This window comes from Formica exsecta, unplaced genomic scaffold (assembly GCF_003651465.1).
Source record: "Formica exsecta isolate Colony F162 unplaced genomic scaffold, ASM365146v1 scaffold363, whole genome shotgun sequence".
NCBI classification, from domain to species: Eukaryota; Metazoa; Arthropoda; class Insecta; order Hymenoptera; family Formicidae; genus Formica; species Formica exsecta.
The window spans coordinates 931,806-957,758 of NW_021850877.1; the positions used below are offsets into that span (position 1 = coordinate 931,806).

Here is a 25,953-nt window from a genome sequence, read left to right on the forward strand (position 1 = left end):
TTTTTTTTTTTCTTTTTGTTTCATCCGCTTCCATTCAGATCCCGCCCTGTTCTGTGAAAAGCATTTCCTCTCTTGTATCTCGCCTTGTCTGTCATATGACAACGAATATTAGAATACAAAGCATATATACGGAGTAATTTTATATAATATTATTAACGTTATAATAATAAAATAATGTCGCTAAAGAAATAATATTTATATCAACAGACGCGCGCGCGTGACAATCTGGAAAATTGTGATACGACCGTAAAAATGGCCCAAATGTAATTTTTCCCTTTTGTCCATTGTTGCATTCAACGGCAATGCGTCCTAAACCTTATCCTATGCCTAATTGCGCAACACACTGCGAATTTACACACGCGACATTATCTCCTTCGCACTCGCTTATAAAACTCGGCATGATTCAGGCGTTGCATCATGAATGAAATCGCGGACTATGGTCCACTAGAAGCGAGGGATGTATCGTGAATAATTCATGACATCGGATAAAAACATAAGCGGCGAAAGACAAGCGGTCGCAATACTTTTTCAGCGGCTTTTGCGAAAGAGTTTGCCAAATCGCGTCGATTCTATCGTCATCGTTGATTTCTTCGGAACTGACTATATGTCGGATGAATTCGAAAGTTTGCGAAATAAAGCGTCGCTATTGCTATCGAAAAAGAGCCCTCCTCCACCTCTATCCACCTTCGTCGTCTAAGAGTGAAGTTTACGACGCCGGTCTCGAAATCTAATCGCGGCGGGCAGCGCGCGTAAAACTTATTCCTCGCTCCTCGTTATCGGACGGTCAGCGGAAATGACATTTTTCGCCGAAACGCTACAAAAGCCCGGGCATCCGATAGCCACCCTCGGGCCGGCGGGGCCGCGAAAGAAAATTATGTCGAAACTGGAGCCGTAACATTAGGAGCATTGTATTGTTGCGCGAGGCTACGGCTCTCCGGGGAGTAGGTTGGAAGGTCCTTTTCCGACTCACGTTCTCTCCTCCTCGCGCACACGTACACGGAGACGCGAGAACACACAGACGCGGAAATACAGACGGAGCGGGACATACCCTCAGGTGGTGCTTGGGACCGGCAAATGAATCGTTTAATTGAATTAGTCGATGAGCCCGCGTTACGACGCGCATTATAATTTCTACGGTTGCCAATACCGTTCTCACTTCCCGTTCCTCCTGTCGCTGAGAAATCATATTCAGGAAAACTCGGAGACCATCATCGTCGGGGAATTTTCCCATAATACTACTTGTAGCGCTAAAAAAAAAAACGCTTTGTGTGAAATGACAATCTTCGTAAAAGATAAATATTTAATCTTTTGCAATAATCATTTTTCTGACTTTACTTTTGTATTGTGTGGGAAATAAAATCATGATTTAAAGAGATCTGAAAGAGATAGATACAAATAATATTGATATTGCAAGTTATCTTTATTAACTGCAAGGTGTAGTAAATATATCGTAAGAAATTGACATTTTTCATACATTTTTTAGAGAAATTCATTGTCATTTATTGAAGTCATATATTATACTGATTGAGGTGTTCCTTCCGTAAAGTTTTATTTTTACAGGATATCTATTCTCTGGAAAAACACGAAAAATATGGAATTATCAGGGATTTCTTTTATACTTGGGAAAATCAGGGAATTGTCATGGAATTTTAATAGGACTTAGGAAATTTTTAAAAAAATTCTTTCTTTGATAATTTTGCTCCTATATTGTAAGCAGTCGGCAAGTTAAGTGAATTATGTGTTTGAAATATATTATAAATATATATCTATCTCTGTTTATACATATTCAATGTCTTAACAAAATATTGAATATATGCAATATTCTTTATTGAAATTTTTAATGATAAAAAAATGAAGATGTTATGCAAGTGAAAAATATTTATCTTACACAAGCTGTTTAGTTTTTTTCAGTACATTTGCAAATCTAGTACTTAAAACTTAAATCATTCTGAGTTTCTCTTTCGTATGAGTGTGAAAAACATTAGAAAAACTTATTTTAGAAAGTCGCATCAAAAAAATCTTTAAAATATTCTCTTTACTTGTACTTTTGTATGAAAGTACCTGGAAAAACAGGGAATGCTTTTACAAGAAAACAGGAATTTTTTTACAAGATTTGAATAGATATCCTCTGTTATATTAAAGGAATATAAGTAAGAGATAATGCTAAGCGATCTGCCGCACATGTATCGAGTTCGCGAGAGCTTTCCATCGGCACGAATTCCATCGACATAGGGAAACGATGTTATCCGCACGGTAATCTGGCCGATTATTACGCGCAGCTGCCATTTCTCGTACCTCGAGTGGTGGTGGCGACTCGACGATTCGAATCCGCGAAGAACGAAGAAACGGAGGGTTGTCGCGGATATCCGAGGGGCGAGAGCTCGTCATAGCTCTCTGCTGAATTATTGATGGGCAGCACTTTGAGAGAAGGCGAGAGGACGCTACGTTAGCGGCGTTCTCGGTGGCCTTTTTTCGAGGATCGCTAAGGATATACCCGGCGATGGTTGCGTCGAGAGGGACCACTATCTCCGGTCCCGCGGGACTTTCGGGACTCGCGAGCCCTCGCCGCCGCCACCGCTGCCGCCCAATTCCAACCAATTTGACCGAAAGTTGGGCGTAATTTTATTTTCACACGTCTGCAGACGCTTTACCTCGCGAGCCTGGCCGAACGGACGAGGGTGGCCGTGTGTTTAGGTTTAGCTTTTCCAAGTTCCGTTCCTCTTGGGGGATAGATTCGACGCGGTCAAAGAAAGCTGCCGCCCTTCGTTTCTTGTATTCTTTATCTTTGCCAATCATCGACGGAGAGATGTTCGGCTTTTAATCATCTCGTCGATTTGGCCCGCGTTTCCGTGACGGACAGCGGTGTATTTTTATTTGAGAAAAAGCATCTAATTTTTTTTTGGATCAAGTATATATTATATTAATATTAAGAGTGTGTGTGCATTTGATGCAGCCGAAACAAGTGATCGCGGTATCACAAATAAGAGGAAAGCCCGAATGCAAAGTGTACAATACAGTCTATCATTCGTTGAGAACACGGCCACGGAAAAGGGAAGAATCTGTCATTATCCCTTTGGGACGAAAACGAAAGTCTGTCTGTAAACGAAACTTTACCGAGGGCAGAGGGATCGAGTGTCGCGGAATGCCTGTGAAATACCGAAACAAGATTCTGTGACACAGTGTGGCAGCTTATACTATATCGAGGGGGGATGCTCTCTCCTTCTCTCCCCTCCTTTTCCTTCCGTTTTTACGACTTCCGATCCCTGTTCGCAGCCGAGAATGGTCATAATGGGTTACCATCGTGTTGGCACATCTCGCGCGAGGGAGAGACAAGCTCGGGTAGGTAGGTAGGGAAACCGATGTTTTACAGTCGTTAAACGCAATAGCGAACGAATAAAAATCCCATCGCGTTTCGAATCATTTCGGCTCCGGACCACGACACGAACGCTTCCGCCAAGCCTCCGGTCCCCATCGGAGAACTACGGAAGTTAGTTAATGGGCTAAACTCTTAACTCTGATGCCTTCCTGGGGACAGATTTCGCGCGCGGTTGCCCATTTTTCGGTTTACCGGTGTGCTCTCGCGAACAAAAAGAGTTAATCGCCGTTTGAAATGAGAAAAACAAAGCGCTTGAATCTCGCATTCGCAAAATACACATAAATAACAATGAAAAAAAATATTGTTATCACAATTTAATAAAATCTTTGCGCACATTCTGGGGAGAAGCGTTTAACGCGGATCCATTCGCGCGGCATATAAGATAAGAGCGTACGCTAAAGGTTAATGACCAAGCGTTACCAAGAAGTGCACACAGATTTCGTGCAAACTCCGACCGTTTCATTGGCCGGTGGTTTACAGTTTTAAATGTAAAACCAGTACCGAGGGGCCGGTCCACCGGGGCGTGGTTACGACGTTACGTCGATGTACTCTCTCGCAGATACATTCGCCGGCTTGTCAGTAAACACGAGCTTCATAGCGCTTTTGAATAATGTATGCCGGTAGCACACCACGACACACACTATCGCCACGCCTCTTCACCTTTATACCTATTTGCGCGACCGCATAATTTCAGCTTCGCCACCGTATATACGCTGTACGCATTTGCGCGAAATAACTCCCACCCCCCAATACACTTCGCCATTAAGGGAGACACGTCGCGATACGACACGCGCGCAAAGATCCCTTAAAAGGAACGCGGCACACACAGAAAGTATGAAGCGAATTTGCGGGCCGATCGCCGTCTTTCTCTCTATGACCAATTTATCACCCCGAATCCATAAGCGTCGGAATATTTATCGAACCGTTAACGCTTTAATCGATAGTCCCGAGTCGAATGAAAACAGCTGAGCTATACCGTAGAGCTCACAACTCTTTCGTGCTAGCAATTCTAATCGAGGATCAAGCATTCGTTTATATTCGGAATTATTTTTCTCTCTGGGGACTACTCTGTATGCTCACATGGCGAATCGCCATTCACATATGATAACGTTTAATTTTATAATCCGTCGAAGAAATGCATTATTTCGCCGCCTGTAACCGCTGTGCGTGTGTGTTTGAATTACAGCATCTTGGAGTTGCGCAAGGAGAAGAGCCGGGACGCGGCGAGGTCGCGACGGGGTAAAGAGAACTTTGAGTTCTACGAGCTCGCGAAAATGCTTCCTCTACCGGCGGCCATTACCTCCCAGCTGGATAAAGCCTCCATAATAAGACTAACGATCTCGTATCTCAAACTCCGCGATTTCTCCAGTCACGGCGATCCGCCGTGGTCCCGCGACGGTCCACCGCCCAGCAAATCTGTCAAAGGTAAGATAAAGTACGAGTCGCGATTCGCGCACATTTACATTATTTATCGACGAGAAAAACCATGGATCCTGATCCCTGTCTTTTGAATTTGAATTTGAATTTGCGATCGAATTAATATTCATATATAATTAAATAATATATAATACGAGAAAGATTCTTCTCTTATTCTTATTTCTGTCATCTATCTATTTAAGCGCGATAGAATATCGCAATCTCGAGCGGGAAACATTTTGTTTTAATTTATTACGATAGACATATGTATAATCCGAGTAGTCGGCTCGATGAAGATATATCTGCCGATGATGTCTCTTGATGGATCAGCGTTTAACCTCCGAAAAGGGGGAGTCATCCAGACTGTTAATAGGGGGGATCAGGACCCATATTCCGTGAACCTAACTTTCTCTCCAGGGATAAGAATAAGAGAGGAAGTCAGGCGCGTTATAATTCCTTTACGCTCGCGTCGTCTGCAGTGGAGTAGATTGGTATTGCGGCGGACACGCGCGAAATGTATCGTCACACAATATTTTATCGTACGAGTAATACATGTATACTTGACATTTCTCGACACATATATTTTGTATATTGATAATTTAATATGTTACACAAATTAAATATATATATAAGTTGGAGAAGAAATAAAAGTAGAAGCAAAAATAAGGGAAGCAACCGCGTTATAATCGCGTCAAAGCCAGCGAATACTCGATCTGTCTCCGAACGGTCTCTTTTTGACAGACACGTGTCTCTTCTATTGTCAGACAGAATCGACGCGTCCTGTCTCGCGTGCCATCATTCGATTTATACGAATGTGCCTTGGATGAGAAGAATTTTTTTCGCCTATCTCGTCTTTATATTGCGTCTTTCGCAACTATATTGAAATACTTTGATAGTAACATGAAACGAGAACTATTAGGATTATATCGAACGAAATTGGACAATTGCTTTCTTAAGGAAGCATGCGCAGGCTCGCCGACGATAGATCGAGCTTTCGAGATATCCTTTATAATTCCAGTGACCATGCAGCCGGGCGAGAGATTTCTAGAGATACATAGTAATAGAGAATTGTCGGCAATCATCGAGCGATAAGATCGCCGCGAGCCTCTTTCATTTTCGTGCTTCATTTGGCGAAAAGGGAGTAGAGCTACTGGCTTATTTTAGTGCACTTTCGCTTCGTCGCTCTTTCACAATCTTTTTCTTCATTATTGTAGATATATCGTTACGCTCGCTCTACCATGGCTTTATATATTTCACGGGCTTTATATACGGGTCAAGTAGATTTTTAGGGAAGGAACAGACTTATTATTGATCGAAAATTGCGTAGAATAAATACAGCTTCGTCTACTCGATGCGAGAAAATCTTTTCCCCCCCGCGAAGAGAAATCGTAGACAGCATTGTCGGGAAACCTTACTTCCTCGTAGCTTTATGTATTTCATAGATTTTATATACGGGTCAAGTCGATTTTTAAGAAAGGAACAGACTTATTATTGATTGAAAATCGCATGGATATACAGCCTTGTCTACTCGACGCGAGAAAAATCCTTTCCCCCCGCGAGGAGAAATCGTAAAGACAGCGTTGTCGGGAAACCTTACTTGCTCCATAGCCGCCGCATATTTTCGGAATGCACAAGGGTGGGTGCTGGTTGAGTTAATATTTACAGTGCGGGAGGGTCGCGAAAAACGTTAGAGAGAGGTTCTGCACGTACGCGGGTACGTATATAAAGGCTTAGGTATAGGTGCGTCTCTCTCTCGCGTCTACCACTATCCGCATGAAAATCTAATCACGACAACCCCTGTACGCGCGCAAGGCCTCGCGTTACCAACCGCCAATGTAACTAAACTAACGAAATTGAGTTAGGTGCCGCGCATCGCTGCCGCAACTCCTCGTCAAACTAAATCCAGTGCCGCCCCTCTTCTATTCAGTACGCCGCATGTGTCAGGGCCAGGGTACGAGGCTTCTCGACTTAACCGAGTAAAATGATTCGAGATTTCGAGACCGGTTGATTCGCGAGGTATTCGGCGAGAATAATCGATCGACGGGGGCAATTACGTGATATTTGTCCAGAAATATCGCGCGCGCGGATATTTTTCTAGCTGCCTAGAAGCAAATACGCGCGGTCAAGTTATATTTATCAAAATATTGTGATAAATGGCGGACGCGAGGATTGGCCGAGGTGTTAAATCCACCTTCGACTAAAAGATGGAATACTTTGATAGATCGTGAAAAAAGTATATATTGAATACAATTCCAAATGGATCTTTAAGGATTAAGGGCCCGGTTTACTTTAGCAGTATGAAAAACTGATGATTTTTAAGAATTTTTTTTTTGAAGAATATTAGAAATTGATCTTTTTGGCATTTTACATATATTTTTATCAATGTTTAAAAAGTATACCAGTATTTTTAAATCTTGGATATTTAACTTTTTTTTTGTTCAATATAAGCCTCTGCGCGTAGCGTGTCCAAAATCGACGGTGTGACATGCTGCTCTTCATGTAATTGTCTGAAATGGAAAAAGTCGATCTAATTTTATTCCGTAGGATATTTTTGGGATAAAGAACCTAAATAGAATTTAAAAAATTAATATTTAATATTTTTCTGAAATATCTAATTTTAAAATAACACTACCTTGTTAATATTTTCTAATGAAGGTGCACTATCTCAAAATTATTCTATGGAATAAAACTAGACCAAGTTTTTCTCATTTCAAACGATTATACGAGGAGCAGCATGTTACCCCGTCGAAGCATGCATTTTTGAACACGCTACGTGTAAAAGCTCATATTGAAAAAAAAAAAAATAGATATCCAAGATTTAAAAATCCTGACGATTATTTAAACATCGATAATAACATGTAAAATGTCAAAAAGATTAATTTTAAATATTTTTCAAAGAAAATTCCTTAAAATCATCAATTCTTCATACTGCGAGAGAAAAGACTGGATTCTTAAGTGCGCGAGGATTCGTAAGCGCGTTGACGAAAGGGGCATTATGATTAGGAGAACAAAGGCATTCGTCGAGACGAAATCCAGTTAGATTAGACCCAAAGTCCGGCCTTATATATACGGTAGGAAATATCGGCATTACCTTGTTGACCGAAAACCCGAACTGCTAGGGTCAGCCGGACGAGTCGAGCCATTCCGTCTCTCATCCCGATGGACTTACGAGATTAAGCGGTTCGCGCGCCAAGTTTGATCGAGTCTTCTAAGTCTTTCATTACGGGGCTGCTGGGGAGCGTAGGATTATTATTACGGTAAGAAGTAGCCTGCGTCTTGTTTGTTAAACGAGGGGAGAAAAGAAGGCGCAAAAGGGGTCGAATTCGGCGCGGCGCGTACACCGTGTATGAGTCATGTATCGCTGATCAATCGAGGATACCTTTCTCGATAAGCGTATGCCAGTTGGTCGTAACTGTTCAGCATTGCGTCACCTGACACTTGTCTAAAGAAATTTCAGATCTCCGAGCGACGGTGAATAATATCGAATCAGATTGAACGCGATAATTGTATCGATTAAACATAAAAATTTTATTACACTGTCTGTGAAACGTTGTTGTAAGAAATTCACATTTTAGTTAAAAATGATAGAAAAAGCTACTCGTATATTATATCTATATTATAATATCTTGGACACGGTGTGTCGTGTATTAATAAAATTTTCATTCGCAGGTGCTAACCGAGTCAGATCATCGACAAATGCAGCAATAGATCATTTCGAAATTCATCAAGGTACCCACATATTACAAGTAAGTTTACTTTCTTCACGCCGCAAACGATAAAAGTGATAATGCATTAAATGAATTGGGTATTCTTTTCTATTTCTAAGATTTTTTAATATTCTGTTTTTAAATATCATTACATCGCGGGCTTCTTAAATTCGTAAAATTCTCTAATCAGAATTTCACGAATCTATTGAGTAAATATATCTGAAATGTAGAGAAAAAATATCAGAACCGACACAGAGATCTTCTAAAATCGACATATTTTTATTTGTCATCAATCAAATGTATTTTATCAGAACTGATATGAATTTGCTCCGCGTAATTAATTTATTTACATATCAGAAAATTTTATAGATAGAAGACGCCGTATTTCGTGCTTGTTTATATGCTAATAATAAATCGGATTATCGAGAATTATTGAAATTCACAATTTCTTTTTTTTGGCGAATTACATAATCTAAATAGTGATAATGAAGCATTTTTATTGTCGACAATATTACGTTATTGTACATGGTTCTAAATCTGTTTTATTTCTGTTTTTATACATTTTTCTCCTAATTTTTATTATGTTTTTATAGTTTTCAGCAGGTATATTAATTGTAAGGATCAATTTTGCAAATTTCAATTTTCATGCATTTTAAAAAAGGGCTATTTGTGAAAAACTAATTTTAAAGCGATATTATAAAAACTGATATAATCTGAGAGTGCAGTCTAATAAAATTATGTGAATATAAATTTTTTTTATGTAGGACTTCAAGTCGAAGGCTAAAACCAAAAAACAAAATGTCAGTATTGGTATCTTTTCCCCATTACATTTTCTAATCATAATTATTATATATGAGTTTTATCGGGCACGAATTTAAATATATATATATATCTGAAGCATATATATTAAACATATACAAAATGTAATTCGGAAACGTAAGATTATCGACATTCGGTAGATTATATAAACTATATAAACGTTCGAAAAAACGTCTTCGTATCCGGGAATATTCGATCTGGAGTTCCTCAAGTGTCTCATATTTTCTGTCGCTAGTCCCTGGACGGCTTCGCGATGGCTGTCGCGGCTGATGGCAGATTCCTGTACATATCCGAGACCGTTTCGATATATCTTGGCCTCTCACAGGTAAGCGTGGCTCGTTGTAGCGAGATATCGATGAAGCCGGATGGGGGTGAGACGGGCGGACGCGTGGGTTAGGGGTACGCGGGAGAAAAGTGATAACGATAACGAGAAAGCGAAAGCGAATAAAAAGCAAACGCCAGCGTGTACGAATGCAACGTGTACCATCAGCCGGAAGGCCAGAGATAGTAGAAAGGTATAGAGGTATATGGAGGGGGAGAGGGAAAAAGTTGACGGAAGAGAAGGAGGTTGAAACGTTGAAGTAGTAGTGGTGATGCTGGTGGTGGTGGTGGCGATGGTGGCAGAGGTAGCGAAAGAGAAGGAGGAGGAGGAGGAGGAGGAAAAGTTGATAGCGTTGTAGAGAAGAATAAGGAGGAGAGGTCAAGGGAGGAAAAGAGGAGAAGGTTGTACGAGTTGGCGGCCATACTGGCTGGCACGACGGCGAGCATGACATAGACGGGGAAAAGGGGATGGGTGGATGGCGGCGGGTGGAAGAGGTGGTCGCATGCGGCTCACGTAGTCTCTGCACGGCGGCGTGTTCGCCATTCCTAATGCCGCGAGCGAGATGGTAGACGGGGGGAGGAAAGAGAGTAGAAGCGGCGCGGGGTAGAGCGAGCGAGGTGGTACGGGAGGTAACCGGTGTACTAGCTCTCGGGTTCCTGCGAAGCTCGTGGGGCAATCAATAGGGTGTTTCGGGGATTCGGAAAACCGACGGAAAGCCGACGTTGGCACAAACATGGCTGCCGCGGCCGCGGTCGGCTTCCCCGCGCTTCTTCGCGAGGGGCATCCCCTACGTACCCCCCTGTCTCGGGCGCGACGCCGGAACCGAAATTCTCGTATAGCGAAACGTGTATAAGATTGCCGTCTGGCTGAGGCACGATTTAATCCTGTCTCCGGCAGAGCGTTTATTTCCGAATCACCGAAACGAAAGAAAAAAAAAAAGTCCCCTCATGACGAGAAGAAGACCATTGCTTAATTTCAGGTAGAAATGACGGGGTCAAGCGTTTTCGATTACGTCCATCAGCAAGATCACGCCGAGGTCGCCGAGCAGCTTGGTCTAGGACTCGCGTCGTCGACGAGCACGTCGGGACCGCATTCATCCAACTCTGGTCTAGCCTCGCCAAGTAGCGGCGCGTCGGAAGATCACGGTTCGTCGTCCACCGCAAATCCCGACGGTAACTATCCGCGTCATCGTACAAATGCGCGCATTTTATCAGTAAACACACAATATAATAGATATACGACATAATTATTTCATCTGAAGGCTCAATTCCTTCCTGTATCCTCAGTGTCCTCGGTAATGGCGCTAACGCCGACCGGACTTTACAAGGGGTACGACCGAGCGTTTTGCGTCAGGATGAAATCCACTCTGACGAAGAGGGGGTGTCATTTTAAATCGTCGGGTTATCGGGTAAGTATAAAAAATATATTCGCGCGTAATAAAATTTCAATACATTTGATCGTTTTCACCCATGTGCTTAATTTTAACACGATTTGACGTACGACGGTATACAGTTACTAAAATATATTTTTACACGCGCACGCATATACGCAGGTCGTATTGTTGCTGTGTCGTTTGAGGCCACAGTTCGTATTTAGCCATACGAGAAAGTCCGCGCCACCCTTGATGGGCATGGTCGGGCTTGCCATCGCGCTTCCACCGCCGAGTGTACACGAAATTCGTCTCGAGACCGATATGTTCGTCACACGGATCAGTTTCGACTTTCGGATAGCGCACTGCGAACCAAAGTGAGTACCGTTCTTGCACGATTTAAATATAGATGCAAAGGCTCTCTCCTTCTCGTTTTTTTTTAAACAAATATATAAAAAATATTCTGTACATTTTTGCACATATAAAGAGAGAGAGAGAGAGAGAGAAAGAAAAAAAGAGGAGTAAAACAGATAAGATTATAAATAACGGGGCCGTTTTATAATAGAAGCTTTTGCAATTCGTGTCCTCAGGGTTTCCGAATTGTTGGACTACACGGCCGACGAATTAACGGGGAAGAATCTTTACACGCTGTGTCACGGGGAGGACGCGAATCGTCTGCGAAAGTCTCACATAGATCGTGAGTATATATATATATAGCCATCATGAATTATATATCCGCCGTTATCAATCTTCGCTCGTAATAAAGTCGCTGAGTACCGTTTGCACGATCGCGTAAAATCACACGAGGGGGTCTTTATTCGCGTTCCCTAATGTTTTCTGTGTAATGTTCGAAAGAATGCACCACACGCGTGTGCGTGAATTCCGAATAAAATTCATCCTTCAAACGATAATTGCGTGCATCACGAATGTCAATTATCATCGGCTCACAATCAGTTGTAATCCACAGTCATACTAATATCGTAATGATCATTAAATGTAACTTTTCGTCGGTTTCCTCAACATGTACGACGTGCCTCTTAAGGGCATTTTTTTCTCGCCGATTAGTCTGAATAAAATTAAAATAATACGCTCGAATGAAAATTTCGAAAGAGAGGGAGGATGAGATTCAATAAATAATAAATAAAATAAAATATAAAGATTAAACAAAAGATAGCTAAAAGAAAGAGATAACAACCATAAGATCTTCGACGCAAAATAAGCTGGAAAAATTTGCAAAAAATAGCGAATCGGACAAAGCGTATCGTAACAAAGATACACAAAGGATCGAGAACGTAAATTAAAATTCCGTCGCGCAAGAATCGAGAAATCTCTTTATACTATAACAAACGTAAAAAAAAAAAAAACGTGTGTCAGAGCGCTAATTAAATATAGCAAGTGCAGATTAAATTGTTTTAATTGACCGTAATGAAACAGCTTTTTTCTCTATCACAGCGTAAGGATAAATTCGATTCTATTTTTTTGCTGCGCAGTCTGTACCCGGAAAACGATTAACGAGACTAAAGCCGTAACGTGTTATTCATACACATACGTTTTCAATAAACAAGGTCGATAGATCTGCCACGCAGAATTTCTTGCTCCTATTGTTCTAGGAAAATACTTCGGTGAAAGAGCGCGATGGGGTGTCAAAGCTGTCCGGGAAGAGAGAAAAGCACGAAAGTATTAATACGTTGGTCTTTTCGACTGCGCGCGACCGCTTGCAGATTTAGTAAGTACGTATCTGTTTGTATTTGAACGTTTCACAAATCAGAGATAATAGCCGCGTAGGCGGGGATAATGTTTCTCATTGATGATCATTCGGTAAATAATTCGCGTAAGTAACCGCGCGACTTTTTGTAAAACGTCACATATCGGATATCGCTGTCTCGTTTAATCGATTTCATCTTCGTGACACGATAATGAGATAGTTGTGAAATTTTTTAATATGGGAATATTGGATTTCCTACGAGAAAAGAGTATTCGCGATGTGTATCCTAAAAGTGGCTTTGTCATTTCGATCCTTTGAACAGCGACAAATATTTTTCAACGTAGAAACGAGCGCATTGTCAAAGACAATTATACGGAGAATCGTGGATAATCACAGCTTGTGTCCCAATCAGCTAAACAAAAAAAAAAAGTACCTTTTCTTAACGACGGACTATTTATCTCTTGCGAGATGAAGGCTATAGACGCCGCACACTTCTAAGAAGATTATACAGGGATGGAATCGAACATACACCCCAAATAAACGAATGATTAATCAGTATTCGCAATATATAAAATGCTTACCTTTTTTTCATCGTACAAACGGTAGCTTCGACACTAATTATACATGTACTTTCGAAGAAATATAAAGAAAAGTTTAGAAAAATAAGAGAATTTATTCTATATTCACATGTCTTTTATCAATATATTTCAGTATGATAGATCGCGAAATCTTTAGAAAACATTTAGCTATGATTGATTTTAGTGATCCATAAAGGACAAGTACTAACGCATTACTATCGAATGATGAACAAGAGCGGTGGATACACGTGGTTGCAGACGTGCGCCACCGTCGTGTGTAATTCGTCATAAGGTGAGTTACCAGATAAATCAGTAAGAAATGATGAACTCACTTTAATGTCAAATTTTATCGCACTTGTCTTTCCGATAGCGGCCGAGAATACGAAAACTTAATTATGGACTGCTGTCAATTGGAGGACGGCGTCACCGGCGTGAAGAGGGAAGATACGGCCGGGAATGATCCGGAGAACGGATCGCCGGATGCTGATAGAGGAGGTACAAAACATTCTTTGACTTAGCGAAAAGTTACAGTTTCACCGATCGTGCATCCCGGAAAGTACTCATCTTGAAGCGATATTCGTTGCGACTTTCGATTTCAGAGGGTCGTAGTCGAGGCGGCCCTACGAATCAGCATCAGGAGCAATCGCACCGGTCGCCACCCGAGGAGCGAGAGGAGAGCCGCGCGTCGGAAAGCGAGAAGCGTGGTAGTCGGCATCACGACAATATAGCCCAGTTGCAGCAGCAGGAGTCATCGCAGACGGCCGTCGGGAATATTAGCACGCTTGTAGTGAGACTGCGCGGTCACAAGCGGAAAATCCACGATGACGATAGCAGCTCTAACGAAGAGGAGGAGGACGAGGAGGAGGCGACGGCGGTTAAGGAGTCGAACAGCGAGAGGGCGACTCGGACCCTCAGCCCTAGCGCGACGTCCACGCACTCGATCTCGACGACTGAGCAGACCCTCTGCTCGACTAGCCCAAAGTCCCGTCGCACTGACAGCGGCAGGATTGACAATGGGGCCGAGAATACCTCGGGGACTTCGGTAAAGGATCTGGAGCAGGCTATGTCGAAGCATCTGCCGGGTAGCTCATTGAACAAATCGAATTCACCGGCGACTCTCCACCATCAACCGACGGACTTTAGTACGGACGCATTGCTGAAGCAGCAGCAGCAACGTAGCACAATACAATGGATCGGCGCGCATCATCACCTGGGCCACCTGAGTCCGCAGCAAACAGCGGCAGCGGCGGCGGCTGCTGCGCCCTTACCTGCCTCCGCGCTTCTTAGGCAGCTCTACGCGGCCAATCGGGAAAGCGTGATACGCGCTAATGTGCATGGAATCACGTCAAGCGGCGGTACGCGGACGCCCGTGTCGACCGGTATCTATTATCCTGGCGAGACAGCTCCTAACGGACCGCTGCCTACACCGCCGGGCTCCGAAGGCTCCAGTACGTACGGTGAACACCAATTCGTACTCGCCGCGCACAATCAAAAGGGATCCAACGGTACCAGTTGCGCCGACGCTTTCACCAGTCTTGTTTCGTCGTATACGTCCGCCACCGCTGGCTACCCGGTGGACTATCATTCGGCGATGACGCCACCGTCATCGGTCTCGCCACGGGACAAACAACAACAGCAGCAGCAACAGCAACAACAGCAGCAGCAACAGCAGCAGCAGTTACATTCCGTGAACGTGATAAACAGCTATGAGAGCTCGTCAGCGTATACGGATCCAGTTCTTCGTCACCAATACGAACCGGCCCAGCCGTTACCTTTGAAACCCCAGGTGTACTCGGCCACTGTTCATCCGAGTGCCTTAGACGCCGCAGCGGCGTATGCCTCGGCGGGCCTGACGGAGCAGCCGCAATTCTACCATCATCCGGCTGGTAGCGCCGGCTTCCACATCTATCATCCGGGCAACAAGTCGACGGCAAACGGCTGGTACACCTCGGCGTCCTAGTGGCCCCACTCGTAGATTGTACCGCCCGTTACGCGGAACGCGTGTACTTAAGCGACTGTAATTAAACCCAAAGTCCTCTCCCTCAGTGCATATCAGTGATACGCTATCTCGTCGCTATCGCGGTCGTCGGCGAGCGATCCTCGTTTCGTCGTTCGGGACCGGGAGAAGGCTCAATCTCTCGCCGATCCTTTCTCTCGACCCCGCGCCGCGCGTCCCGATGCGTCGACCGCGCTGTAACAATCGCTCTCTTCTCCATTATGTGTAGAACGATTTATTGTAATATAATGAATAAATTATTATATATATGTTGACTTCTCTCGGAGGTATCTGCGTATATAAAGCATGAAGCCAACCGAAACTCATGCGTATTCACCGTGCGTGTTCGAAGTAATTTGACGCGACGCTCAAGGAGATCGCAATATGTTAAGGGATTCGCGATTTATTATATACATGATATATAGGGTGTCCCATTTTAAATGATGTATGCGAATATCTTCGTAATTATTGATAATATTGAAAAATGTTTTAGATTAATATAAAAACTATATCGATTAATGCATACAAAAGTAGTTCCATTAAAAATTTTATTTTTTCAATATTATTTTCAGTCAAGAAACTTAACATCAGATTATGTCTTCCTCAAAACTATACAATTTTTGTCTAAAACATTTTCAATAGCACCAATAATTTCAAGGATATTCGTATGAGTCATTTAAAATGTATGGGGAACAAACTGTATATCGTTAGACAACGAGGAAATAATTTCGTCTTTTCGCGCCGGGTTAGATATTATTAATCGAGCGCAATTAATCACTGCTCGAGTGCGGTGCTTGGAATATGTTGTATCGTAATATTTCTTTGTGCGGATGATTCCCTTCATCAAAGGCGAACCGGTACAAAATCCTTACACGCTTTAACGTTTCGATTTAATTCTGTAAGAGAAAACACTGACGAAATTTATCTCGGTATAATACAAAGCGTGTTTGAAGAAAGCACTACATATATACTTGAGAGAAATCGCTATCTCTATCGATTTGCGCGGACTGTTTTCAAATCAATTGAACATTTAATTTGTTACTTAAATTTTGTTAGAAGTAGTACAATTGATCTGTCCCAAAGAATTCGTTGTTGCAAACTTATTGTTTTAAATTTCAATATACAATTTCTGAGAAAGTTACAAACGACTTTTCGGATCGACTTCTCGGACTTGATATTCTATGTATGACTAGTTGCGTGGCCGCAATTCGCATTTTAATTATATCTAGTTTTGACGATCGTGTGGGATAGAAAATCGCAAATGCCAGTCAACGCAAAACTGGCACATACGTGAGAGAATAAAACACGAAATTTATATATGGTTGCGTTATAATTATGATATATGTTGGAAACACCATAGAGCAATTTGGAACATGAGTGATATTAAAAATAGACACTTTTTATTAAAATACGCACTGAGATTCTTTACTTATTAAGGACAAGAGACATTTGTATGTATATTTATAGAGAGATTGCTCTAGCTATATTACCTTCTCTAGGTATAGATTAGAGAGACAAGTGTTAAATATCGAAGGGACACGTATCGCGTAAACGCGAGATAAGAATCAACATTGCGCTCTGGAGGTAGCGAATTCTTTTACGAAGGTTATTGTATTTTAATGTTTAAATTTCGACGAGTTGTTTTTGACAAGTACACGTGTAAATACAGCTTACGTGCCTAAAATTTCACTCATCCAGCATTACTCAATTTTTATTCCGTAGGCTTTCGCCGATTTAGAACTTTGTACGAAATATATTCGTAAGATTATAAGCGAGGATTTTTACAGCACACAACTGGTAATATACATGGATACAGCAGCGTTCGACAAGACGAATCTGTGTGTAAATCTGCCATAAGTAATTAGGCATCATTAATAATGTTCAATGTGGGTAAGTAATATCGAAGCTGAATATTTATAGTTGGAGAATCATTCAGCATAAATTGCCGATATATCATTTCTTTTAACAAATTTATAAATTTTCTTTTAAAACTTAAATGCGCATTTAAAAATATATTTAAAAAACGCAAAGAAAATACAGAACGTCATAGCTGATTTATTTTAATCGATTTCATTCTCTTTTATACGGTTATATAAAAAAAGATATATTGTGTTATTGAGATTATTGTTCTTTTCAAAGCCTGAGTATCATATAGCGATATGTTCGTACAGAAATATGTTGAATGCATCTTTGTTGCTTTCGTGCCTGTTGAGCAATCGTTGTACAAGAGATATCGATTTAATAGCAAAAAATAAGACGAGTATGCTGTTTGTATAAAAATGACTTATGTACACTTTCATGGTGTATTACATTAGCAATGCTTAGTATATATATAATTATTATTATATTATATTATCATTATTGTTTTTTGTTTTTATTATTTAACTATTATAATTACTATCTCCTTAGAGCTATGTTAATTTTAAATTACTACAGTTTTTGCAGATCTATATATAAAAAAAGTAAAATATAATCTGTAAAATATAATCATATAAACGAGTGAAAAAATAAAATAACTCTAAAAAAAAAGTGTTAAACGCACTTTGGACGGTAGACATTACAACTAATACTGTGAACTGTTATGAGAAAAAAGAAAGAACAAAATATATATATTTATTTATATAAATGTAAGTAATCTACCTTTATAGAATAGAGACAACTTTGTACATGTAGAATCTACTTATGTTACATAGAACTCTCTTTTATGCCCGATCATAAAAACGTATATAAATTGGAATGTGTAAGGTATACACATTCCAAAATTTATTATAGAGTCAATTGAAATTCCTCTCTTTTTCTCATTGGCACGTAACGCAAGAAAATTGTTCATTTCCTATCCGTAATAATTTTTTGAAAGGTAATTGGTGAGAAAAGAAATCGATGAAATTTCGACAGTCATATTACATCGTAAAGAATTGCAAGAAATGCGTAAAGAAACAATATAAAATGATACTAATGATCTTATGAACGCCGCATAATGAGACAGAATCCTTGAAAGTTGGCCATAATTCAGATTTAATTCTACGAAGCTTAATTTTAATATAAGTTATCTTTTCTATTACTAAATGTATACAAAGTAATACACGTAAAGCATAACACAATTTGTATTAATTATTACAAAAATTATATTGGTGATAGCGGCAAATTTTTCTTTGGTGTTTATTAAATCCCTTTATGGGACGAACAGTGTTCCGCTGTCTTATAGAGGGACATCGCATCAAACATAAAATAATCTATGATAGATTATCTATATTTTAAATAAAAATAACAGTAAGTTATTTCTACGAACACACTATAATTAATATATAGCTCATCAAAACTATAATTGAATTTAATTAAGTTGTTACGAATCTTACGGTGGAATTCATAAACATTTATTTTTCTAAGTTGGCCAGCTCTTTTTTGGTTTCTGTCTGGCTATGATGCGCACAATGGGGTATGTCTCTGATACAAAATTATAAAACGTGAATAGAGATAACAGTTGAACAGAGCAAAAGAGTCATTACCCTTATCGAAATGTTTATGTATAATATTTTAGATTAAGTTAATGTGTACTTCTTTCCAGCACTTACATATTTAATGTGTGATGCATTTCAGCACATTTCAGATGAACCATTCTTTCTTCTTCTGGACTTGATGACCAGTGGCAGAATGTACAACTGCTGAATCCGGATCCAGGGCTATCTCAGCACCTTTGTCCTCTTGTGTCAAGTATTCGCCTTTATGTCTAGACATATATCTACCTATGAGGATTGCCATAATCACGAGCGCGATCAGAATAACTGCTAGTACGCTTCCTAAAATAGCTGTGTCAGTCTCGTTGTACGCGGCTCTCACTTTTTCCTCGTCCACTTGTGGCGGCGGCCGCGTCTCGAGGACATACGGCGGATGCGTGATCGGCTCGACTCCGCAAAAATCTTCGGTCAATGGAGTACCGAGCGAGCGTACGTTGATGGGTCCATTCTCTTGGAAGAGTAGCTTTAACGGATATATATCATCGAATTCGACTCTCGATATGCAACCCGCAAATCCCTCCGTCATAGACTCGTTTTTGCCGATATACATGTATTGGATATTGTTGAATTGCGCGTCCGCGGAATCCTTTATGTTAAAATTGAATTCTCTCGGTTCGTAATTGTCAACCTGCATTATCAGAGTCGCGCCTGAATTTTTCCGGCCGATCCTGATATCGTGATACTGTCCTAAACCGAAATGCTTGTATGGAAATATGACCTCTTGCCGCTCGAAACCAAAGTCAAATACCACGCGTAAATGTCCGCTGTTTGAAATAATTATAGTCATATACTCTCCCGAAATGTTGGAAAAGAGACCAAGTAAAAATCCTTTTGGATTTGTCGTCGTGAAACCAACGCGTATTTTCTCAGCGATAGTGGAACGCCAGCTGCCCATGAAGTCGTATTTTATCATCGAACTGGGTCGCATGTTCACACCAATTTCTGAAAATAAACAAACAAGATTAATAGATCATCTAATATAGATTTAATTCTGTACTCAAGTATCTTTTGTACTTACCGTCCGCACAGATAGATCCTTTAAACGCGGTCCATCGACAGTCGCACCAATATCCATCATATTTTTCATGGCATGTGCCATTATTGAGGCAAGGATTACTCTCGCATCTACCCGTACAACCTTCGGTAACGCCGTACAATCCGCGCCGGGCATAACTTCTCAAATCCTGCAATTGGCCGTTGAGAAGCAGTGCTCTTATGCAACCGACAAATCCGTCTCTGTAATCAGTGGCGGCTCCCACCACAAGGTCCGAGGTGAGATGAAGCGCTCGCACAGGACCTGGTGGCTCTCGCACTTCGTTTTTTAGTGCTCCGTCGATGACAATTCGGGCTTCCTTTCGATTTCTTTCCACCGATACGGAATGCCATTGATTATCGGCCAGCCTGTAAGATGTTTGCACGCTCACAGTGAGCGGCCCGCCGCCAGCCACATACTGGAAATGTATCTGGTTTCCAGTGTTTATGGAAACCTTAATGTAATCGGTGGGTCCTTTGCTGTGAATTATCACAGCGTCTTCGATAGTGGTTTTGAACTCAAAGTAAATATCGCCACTGTGCCCAATATCAAATGTTGGTAGATTGATGGTAGCATCCACGACGCGAAATGTGACTACATTCTTAAATAAGTCTGCAATGTAAGATAACGACGGAGAGATACGTTATATTCATGCCATTGAAAATTAATTTAATAATGAATTTTATCGGTATTCATTATACTCTATATATCTATTGTGAAATGGAAAAAGATAGTTGATAAACTTACCGTCGCCCTCGCAAATAAGTGGGCCTAACGTATAACGACCCTCTTTTTCGTCGAGCGGTGTACCCGTATCGCCGAAACGTAATTGTTTAACGGGAAGATATTCTTTTTCTGAAATATCGCCACCATCTTCCAACCATCCTTCCAATCCAGCATCGCAGTTGCACCACTTGGTAGGATCCGCACAATTCCCAAGTATACCACACTCGCATTTTCGCGATCCAGGCAATGCACCGCCCCAATAATCCATCTTTTGATTATTCCGACTCACCCACCACGAGTTCGGTCTAAAGTAATCACCCTGAGAAACTGAAAATGTAATCCCAAAAGTTAATACAAATATAAATGGAGATACAATACGCGAGATATTTAAATATATAAGTACCTGGGGAGTTAAATAGCTTGGAATGTTTGCATCCATAATTTATCCTTTGCCTGCAACTTATAGATCGGTTTAATAAAGCTTCTATTTGATCGATATCAGCATCATAATTAATATCCTGTATAAAACTGCCAGGCTCCTCGAATCCATCGACGGGAGTTAAAAATTCGTTACTATGACGTAAAACTGTCATAACGCGGTCATTGGTGAAGAATTCGCAAGTGACAGGAAATGGCTTCAAAGGTCCGCTTCCATCCACATCGATTTTAATTTCTGCACGTTGATTTACCGCATTCATATTCTTATATGCCTCGCACGATAAAGGATTTAATGCTGTGTAGAATTATAATATCAACTTTAGTAAAAAGATATCTTACATTACACATTATCGAAACGGATACTTACAGGTGTGACAAACGGCGCCCACGTATCCAGTATTGGCACAATCGCAAAAGAATTCGTCAGAATTTTGACGACAAACACCAGAGTGCTTGCAAGGATTGGGATTACAACGATCTACCATTTGACAAGTGTCGAAAATGACCTCGTTCTTACAACAGTACTCTTCCTCCTTCCAGTCAGTCGGCAATTTATAATTCCCGTCGATACTTATCATCCTCATACAACCAATGAAACCATTATTGCTCCCGGCGCCGGTCATACCGCCGATCAAATAAAACGATCCAGTCAACATATCGAGAAGACGCTCCGTTTTCATTGGCCGCCCATCGACATTTAAGATGAGAGAATTTTTCGCTATTGTCAAGATTACTTGATGCCATCTTCCATCGTTGAATTTTTCGTAGAAGTTATCCAGAATCGCAAATGGGTTATCCTTTGTCTTTATGTCGACCTTCAATTTACCCTCTTCCAGGTATAGCTGCGCAACAAAAATAAATTTAATTGCATTTACTAATTCAACTTCGTTTTAGGATTAATGAAGATGAAGACAACCTTAACATAGCCCGGAGTCGTAAATCGATGGTAAAGAATTATTCCTCGCTCTTCGTAAGTTCGAAATGCGAGAGAAACGTTCAGAGACGGTACACCCTCATAACCTTTCAGTCTGGCGAAAGATCCGGGAGTTAAAAACGTAACAGGTATCACCGGAGGTTCCGGACAACTATAAAGTGTATGGATTCTATGGTATCTCAGATTCTCATCTACGATGTCCATTTCCTTCATCTCGTGAATTATATTCGTCGAATTTAAAAAAAAATTTTCTATGCAACCGGTAAAATTCTGGTTCACTACCAAACCATCTTGCTTGTTGGGCACACCACCAATATAAAGCTAAAAAAAGAAAAGACATTCAATTCAAGTGCATCTAAGTAAATATTTGAAATATTTTACATTCGTTTAAAAAAAAAATTACTCACTTCTCTATTTAAATCCAGGCGATGAAATTCTCCTTTTATTCTACCCTTGATTAATATTCTATCGACAGAGAAGGAAATATTTTTTCTATTGCGCGAGATTAAGATATCGTGCCACATATTGTCGTCTAAGAGACTGCCAACCGACAGACTCGTCATAATACCGGACCCGAGATCGATATTAAGTAACATTCTATTGTCTCGTAATTGCAAGGCTATATAATCACCTTGCGTACCACGAGAATACATTAATACACCATCGGCATTATTTGTTTTAAAGCGGAAACGTATAAAATGTCTATCGGTTTCGATAGGCTCCCTTAGTAGATCCAGCCGTATGAGAGACGATCCGTTAAAGGCGACAACATCAGACACTGAAATAACAAATGATTTAGATTATTTTAAATTTATCGCATTTTTTAAATGGCATATTTAAAAGACAGGTACGTATAATCATTATTTCATACCGTATTCGCATCCGTAGAGTTCAACTCTCAGCGATATTCTGTCCCGCCATCGTGTTGGATTTATTCTTATCCATTGCGCGATTATCGGTACCTCAAATTTATTAAGCTTTATACTGTCCCCGTTTACATTACCTTTAAACATCTGTAGAGAGAAAGGAAATGAAAAAAAAAAACAACATTTTAATGATGCAATTCTACTATTACTAAATCAATATTTTCCGTTTTGTTATTAAAGTGCCAGTCAATAATTAATGCCGCGACAATAATGCAGAATATAAGTAAATTGCATGCATGCTGTAAGATAAAAGTAAATCCTAATAAAAAGAGTAACAAGTGTACAAAGAACTGTTAAAGTTAATTTCTTAAATTTACACGTTATTTAGGAACACTACTGGTCTCCAGACCAGTTTGAAAAGCCTATACATTAAAGGAGTTATCAAATTGTTTTGATGGCCCCTTAATTTGATTGCATATTACATGCTCAAACATTGAAATAATGATTATTGAATAACTTTTATCTCTCAATCTTTAATAAATGCAATGAATATCCCCTCTCAACCAATATTAATTACACAAACATGTACGTTAGTACAGCTAGACTGTTAGTGATAAGAGACGCGAAAGTGGATATATAATAATCCCACAAAATCTATAGATATAATGTCATTAAAACTCTCGAGAAGCAAAACATTTTTTTATTCTTTTTGATCAATTTCATACATTTTACTTCTATAATTTTTCTGTTTGGACGTTAAAAACATCCATCAATAGCTTTATCATTGAATATAGAATATTCGAAATTTATTCTATTATTCTCATGTCCAGAAAAAAATAAATTGTTTAACAATACAAAAGCACATGACACGGTCCGTTTATAATTTTAACATAAGAATTATTCTTCTCGATTATCATAATGACACTGTAACTATCTTAAATTTTTTAACCACAATAGCATTGATTAGAACAGAAGATTCCAAACAGTATCGTTCAAAACATGAAAGCTTTTTATACAGCAAAACATTTCGTTAATGCAATATTTTACAGTATTTCTACGAAAAGAGAAATAATTAAGAAATTTTATAATACGTTGTTACCAAAGTATATAGAAGGATAAAAAGAAATTAAATTTATTGTGCATTTGCTTAAAAATCGCACGATAGATCTGTCTAGAAAAGTTTTTAAATATACTAAATAAAAAGATAACTTCATATTACGATTTAATAGTATTATAACGAAAAAAAATATATATTCCAAGTATACATTTCTATCAATAATAATATTACATTGGCATAAAATATTTCTCATATATATATAATTTAAAAATGTTTATAAACTACATTTCTCTATATATGTAAATAGAAGAATTTTAGGCTCGATCCTTGAAGTTAATACCTCATCTACACCATCCTGGCTTTCATAACTGGCCCAAGCTTGACCATCATCAGAATATTGGATAATATATTCTGTCACGTATTCATTAGTATGAGCCCGCCCTCGCGTCGCAATGCTGCGTATCTGATATCTGTCCCCCAGCTCCATAGTAAGATGTTGATCGTAACTGCTAAGTACTGGTGACCACGTGGAATCTCCTGTAAAGCCCAGCTCCATGTCCATGTGTAAGAGAAGAAAGGTGGAAGCAAAGCGAGCAAACGGATTATAGGAATAGTTAAAGGATCATGAGTTTAGTTTATTTCGTGTATAACTCTTGTGCTAGTTAATCTGTTTTAATTATAGAACTATATCTCCAAGTAACCTTTGCACTCAATTATTATGTAAGATATTCTTTTCAATATATCTCACTTTGCATTCAAATGTATACATTTATGTGTGATGTTAGAAAAAATAATAAAATGAATATCGAAATGAGATAAAAGAAAAAATAATTGGTGCAAAGCATTCTCGTGTAAGTCTATATAAAGCACATCAAGATACTTACCAGTAACAAACCTGATTACATATTTTTTATTCGTGATATATAAAGTTTTATAAAATATATGTAAAACTCATATATTGTTCTATACACATAATTCTCATACAGATTATTACAATATTTGTCTACATAAGCGTGCATAAGCGAGCTTGTGTTATTAGCAATTTCACGCATATTAATTACCATGCCTCGTTAGAAGCAAAACAAGAATTAGAAAAATTAACACGACAGCGAGAACGAGTTTACCTTGGCGTGACCATCTTCTTCCTTGAAATCCACGTAATCGAGGCCATTAGTACCATAGCCAATACGATATTCCATAACGTATTCGTTCTGCAACGATCTGCCCTGAGTCCCCACGCCTGTGATGTTCATGACTTGGCCCAGGTCGATTATTAAATACTGACCGAAATCGGAGCTGCTAGCTGTCCATGCGTTTCCGCCTACACCACAACATTTGTGCATGCATGCAACTCAAAGTAAATTTAAAGGAGAGCGCTTACAAGTAAGGGGACAGAACATAGCCAAATATAATTAGAATTGATTGTAACAGTATCTTGCTTTTATATTCAGAGATTAATTTATATGATTGTACTAGAAACTATTATTGTGCTAATTCAAACTTTTGAAACTATAAAGTAGGATGCAGAACATTTTTTGTGCATATAAAATAATTTCTCTCAGAAATTAAATAACAAAATTCACAAGAAAAAAAGATGGATTAAATTTTTAACATAGAGAATTCATTAACACAATTACATCATATAGACACTTTCTAGAATCAAAATACAATCTTTTTTACATTTAAATTATATAATTTTTAAATTTTTGTGACAAATCAGATTTTTTCTGCTCTTATTTATAAAAAGATACATTAATGTTTATATTTATTTATAAATATAAAGTTACATTAATGTGTTTCTTGTAATTAAGCTGTATTGTAATATAAATATAGAAAGAGTTATATATATAAGATGTTTAAAGTTAGGTTAGGTTAATAAAAAGAAATAGAAAATTATATATTGTTTAACTCTTTATTATTTTGCAGTTAAATTAATATACAAAAAGTACTATCCACCTTTTGATATTAATCTATTGAAAAACGTTATCTCTTTTATATTAATATTTCAATATTATCTTCTGAATAGTCAATGAAGCTACGACTTTTCAGATTTAGCAAAATATTGAGTCGTGTACTGTGGATCTAATGGAAAGAGT

The 25,953-nt window shown here is 39.4% G+C and overlaps 2 protein-coding genes across 4 annotated transcripts in view; one reads left to right on the forward strand and one right to left on the reverse strand.

Annotated features, from left to right (window-relative positions):
• LOC115238954 (protein trachealess) overlaps positions 1 to 16,959 on the forward strand; it is an 88,637-nt gene extending 71,678 nt beyond the window's left edge. The window contains 10 exon segments of the mRNA XM_029813195.1: positions 4,563 to 4,801; positions 8,462 to 8,538; positions 9,554 to 9,643; positions 10,620 to 10,812; positions 10,927 to 11,048; positions 11,193 to 11,386; positions 11,600 to 11,706; positions 13,477 to 13,630; positions 13,663 to 13,787; positions 13,892 to 16,959. Of these exon segments, the coding sequence (XP_029669055.1) occupies positions 4,563 to 4,801; positions 8,462 to 8,538; positions 9,554 to 9,643; positions 10,620 to 10,812; positions 10,927 to 11,048; positions 11,193 to 11,386; positions 11,600 to 11,706; positions 13,477 to 13,630; positions 13,663 to 13,787; positions 13,892 to 15,252 (2,662 nt within the window). The 3' untranslated portion in view covers positions 15,253 to 16,959.
• A 329-nt stretch (positions 16,960 to 17,288) lies between these two features.
• The window catches only part of LOC115238948 (neurexin-4), an 11,497-nt gene continuing 2,832 nt past the window's right edge, over positions 17,289 to 25,953 (reverse strand). The window contains exons 1-10 of one of the 3 annotated variants that reach the window (XM_029813180.1): positions 24,982 to 25,103; positions 24,198 to 24,394; positions 22,806 to 22,947; positions 22,342 to 22,712; positions 21,917 to 22,255; positions 21,368 to 21,842; positions 20,966 to 21,295; positions 20,584 to 20,889; positions 19,822 to 20,448; positions 17,289 to 19,745 (exon numbers count right to left, since the gene is read on the reverse strand). In XM_029813180.1, the coding sequence (XP_029669040.1) occupies positions 18,892 to 19,745; positions 19,822 to 20,448; positions 20,584 to 20,889; positions 20,966 to 21,295; positions 21,368 to 21,842; positions 21,917 to 22,255; positions 22,342 to 22,712; positions 22,806 to 22,947; positions 24,198 to 24,344 (3,591 nt within the window). In that variant the 5' untranslated portion in view covers positions 24,345 to 24,394; positions 24,982 to 25,103 and the 3' untranslated portion in view covers positions 17,289 to 18,891. Of the gene's footprint in view, positions 19,746 to 19,821; positions 20,449 to 20,583; positions 20,890 to 20,965; positions 21,296 to 21,367; positions 21,843 to 21,916; positions 22,256 to 22,341; positions 22,713 to 22,805; positions 22,948 to 24,197; positions 24,395 to 24,981; positions 25,179 to 25,953 lie in introns of those variants that run through there. The other 2 variants (XM_029813179.1, XM_029813178.1) reach the window with 2 other exon arrangements.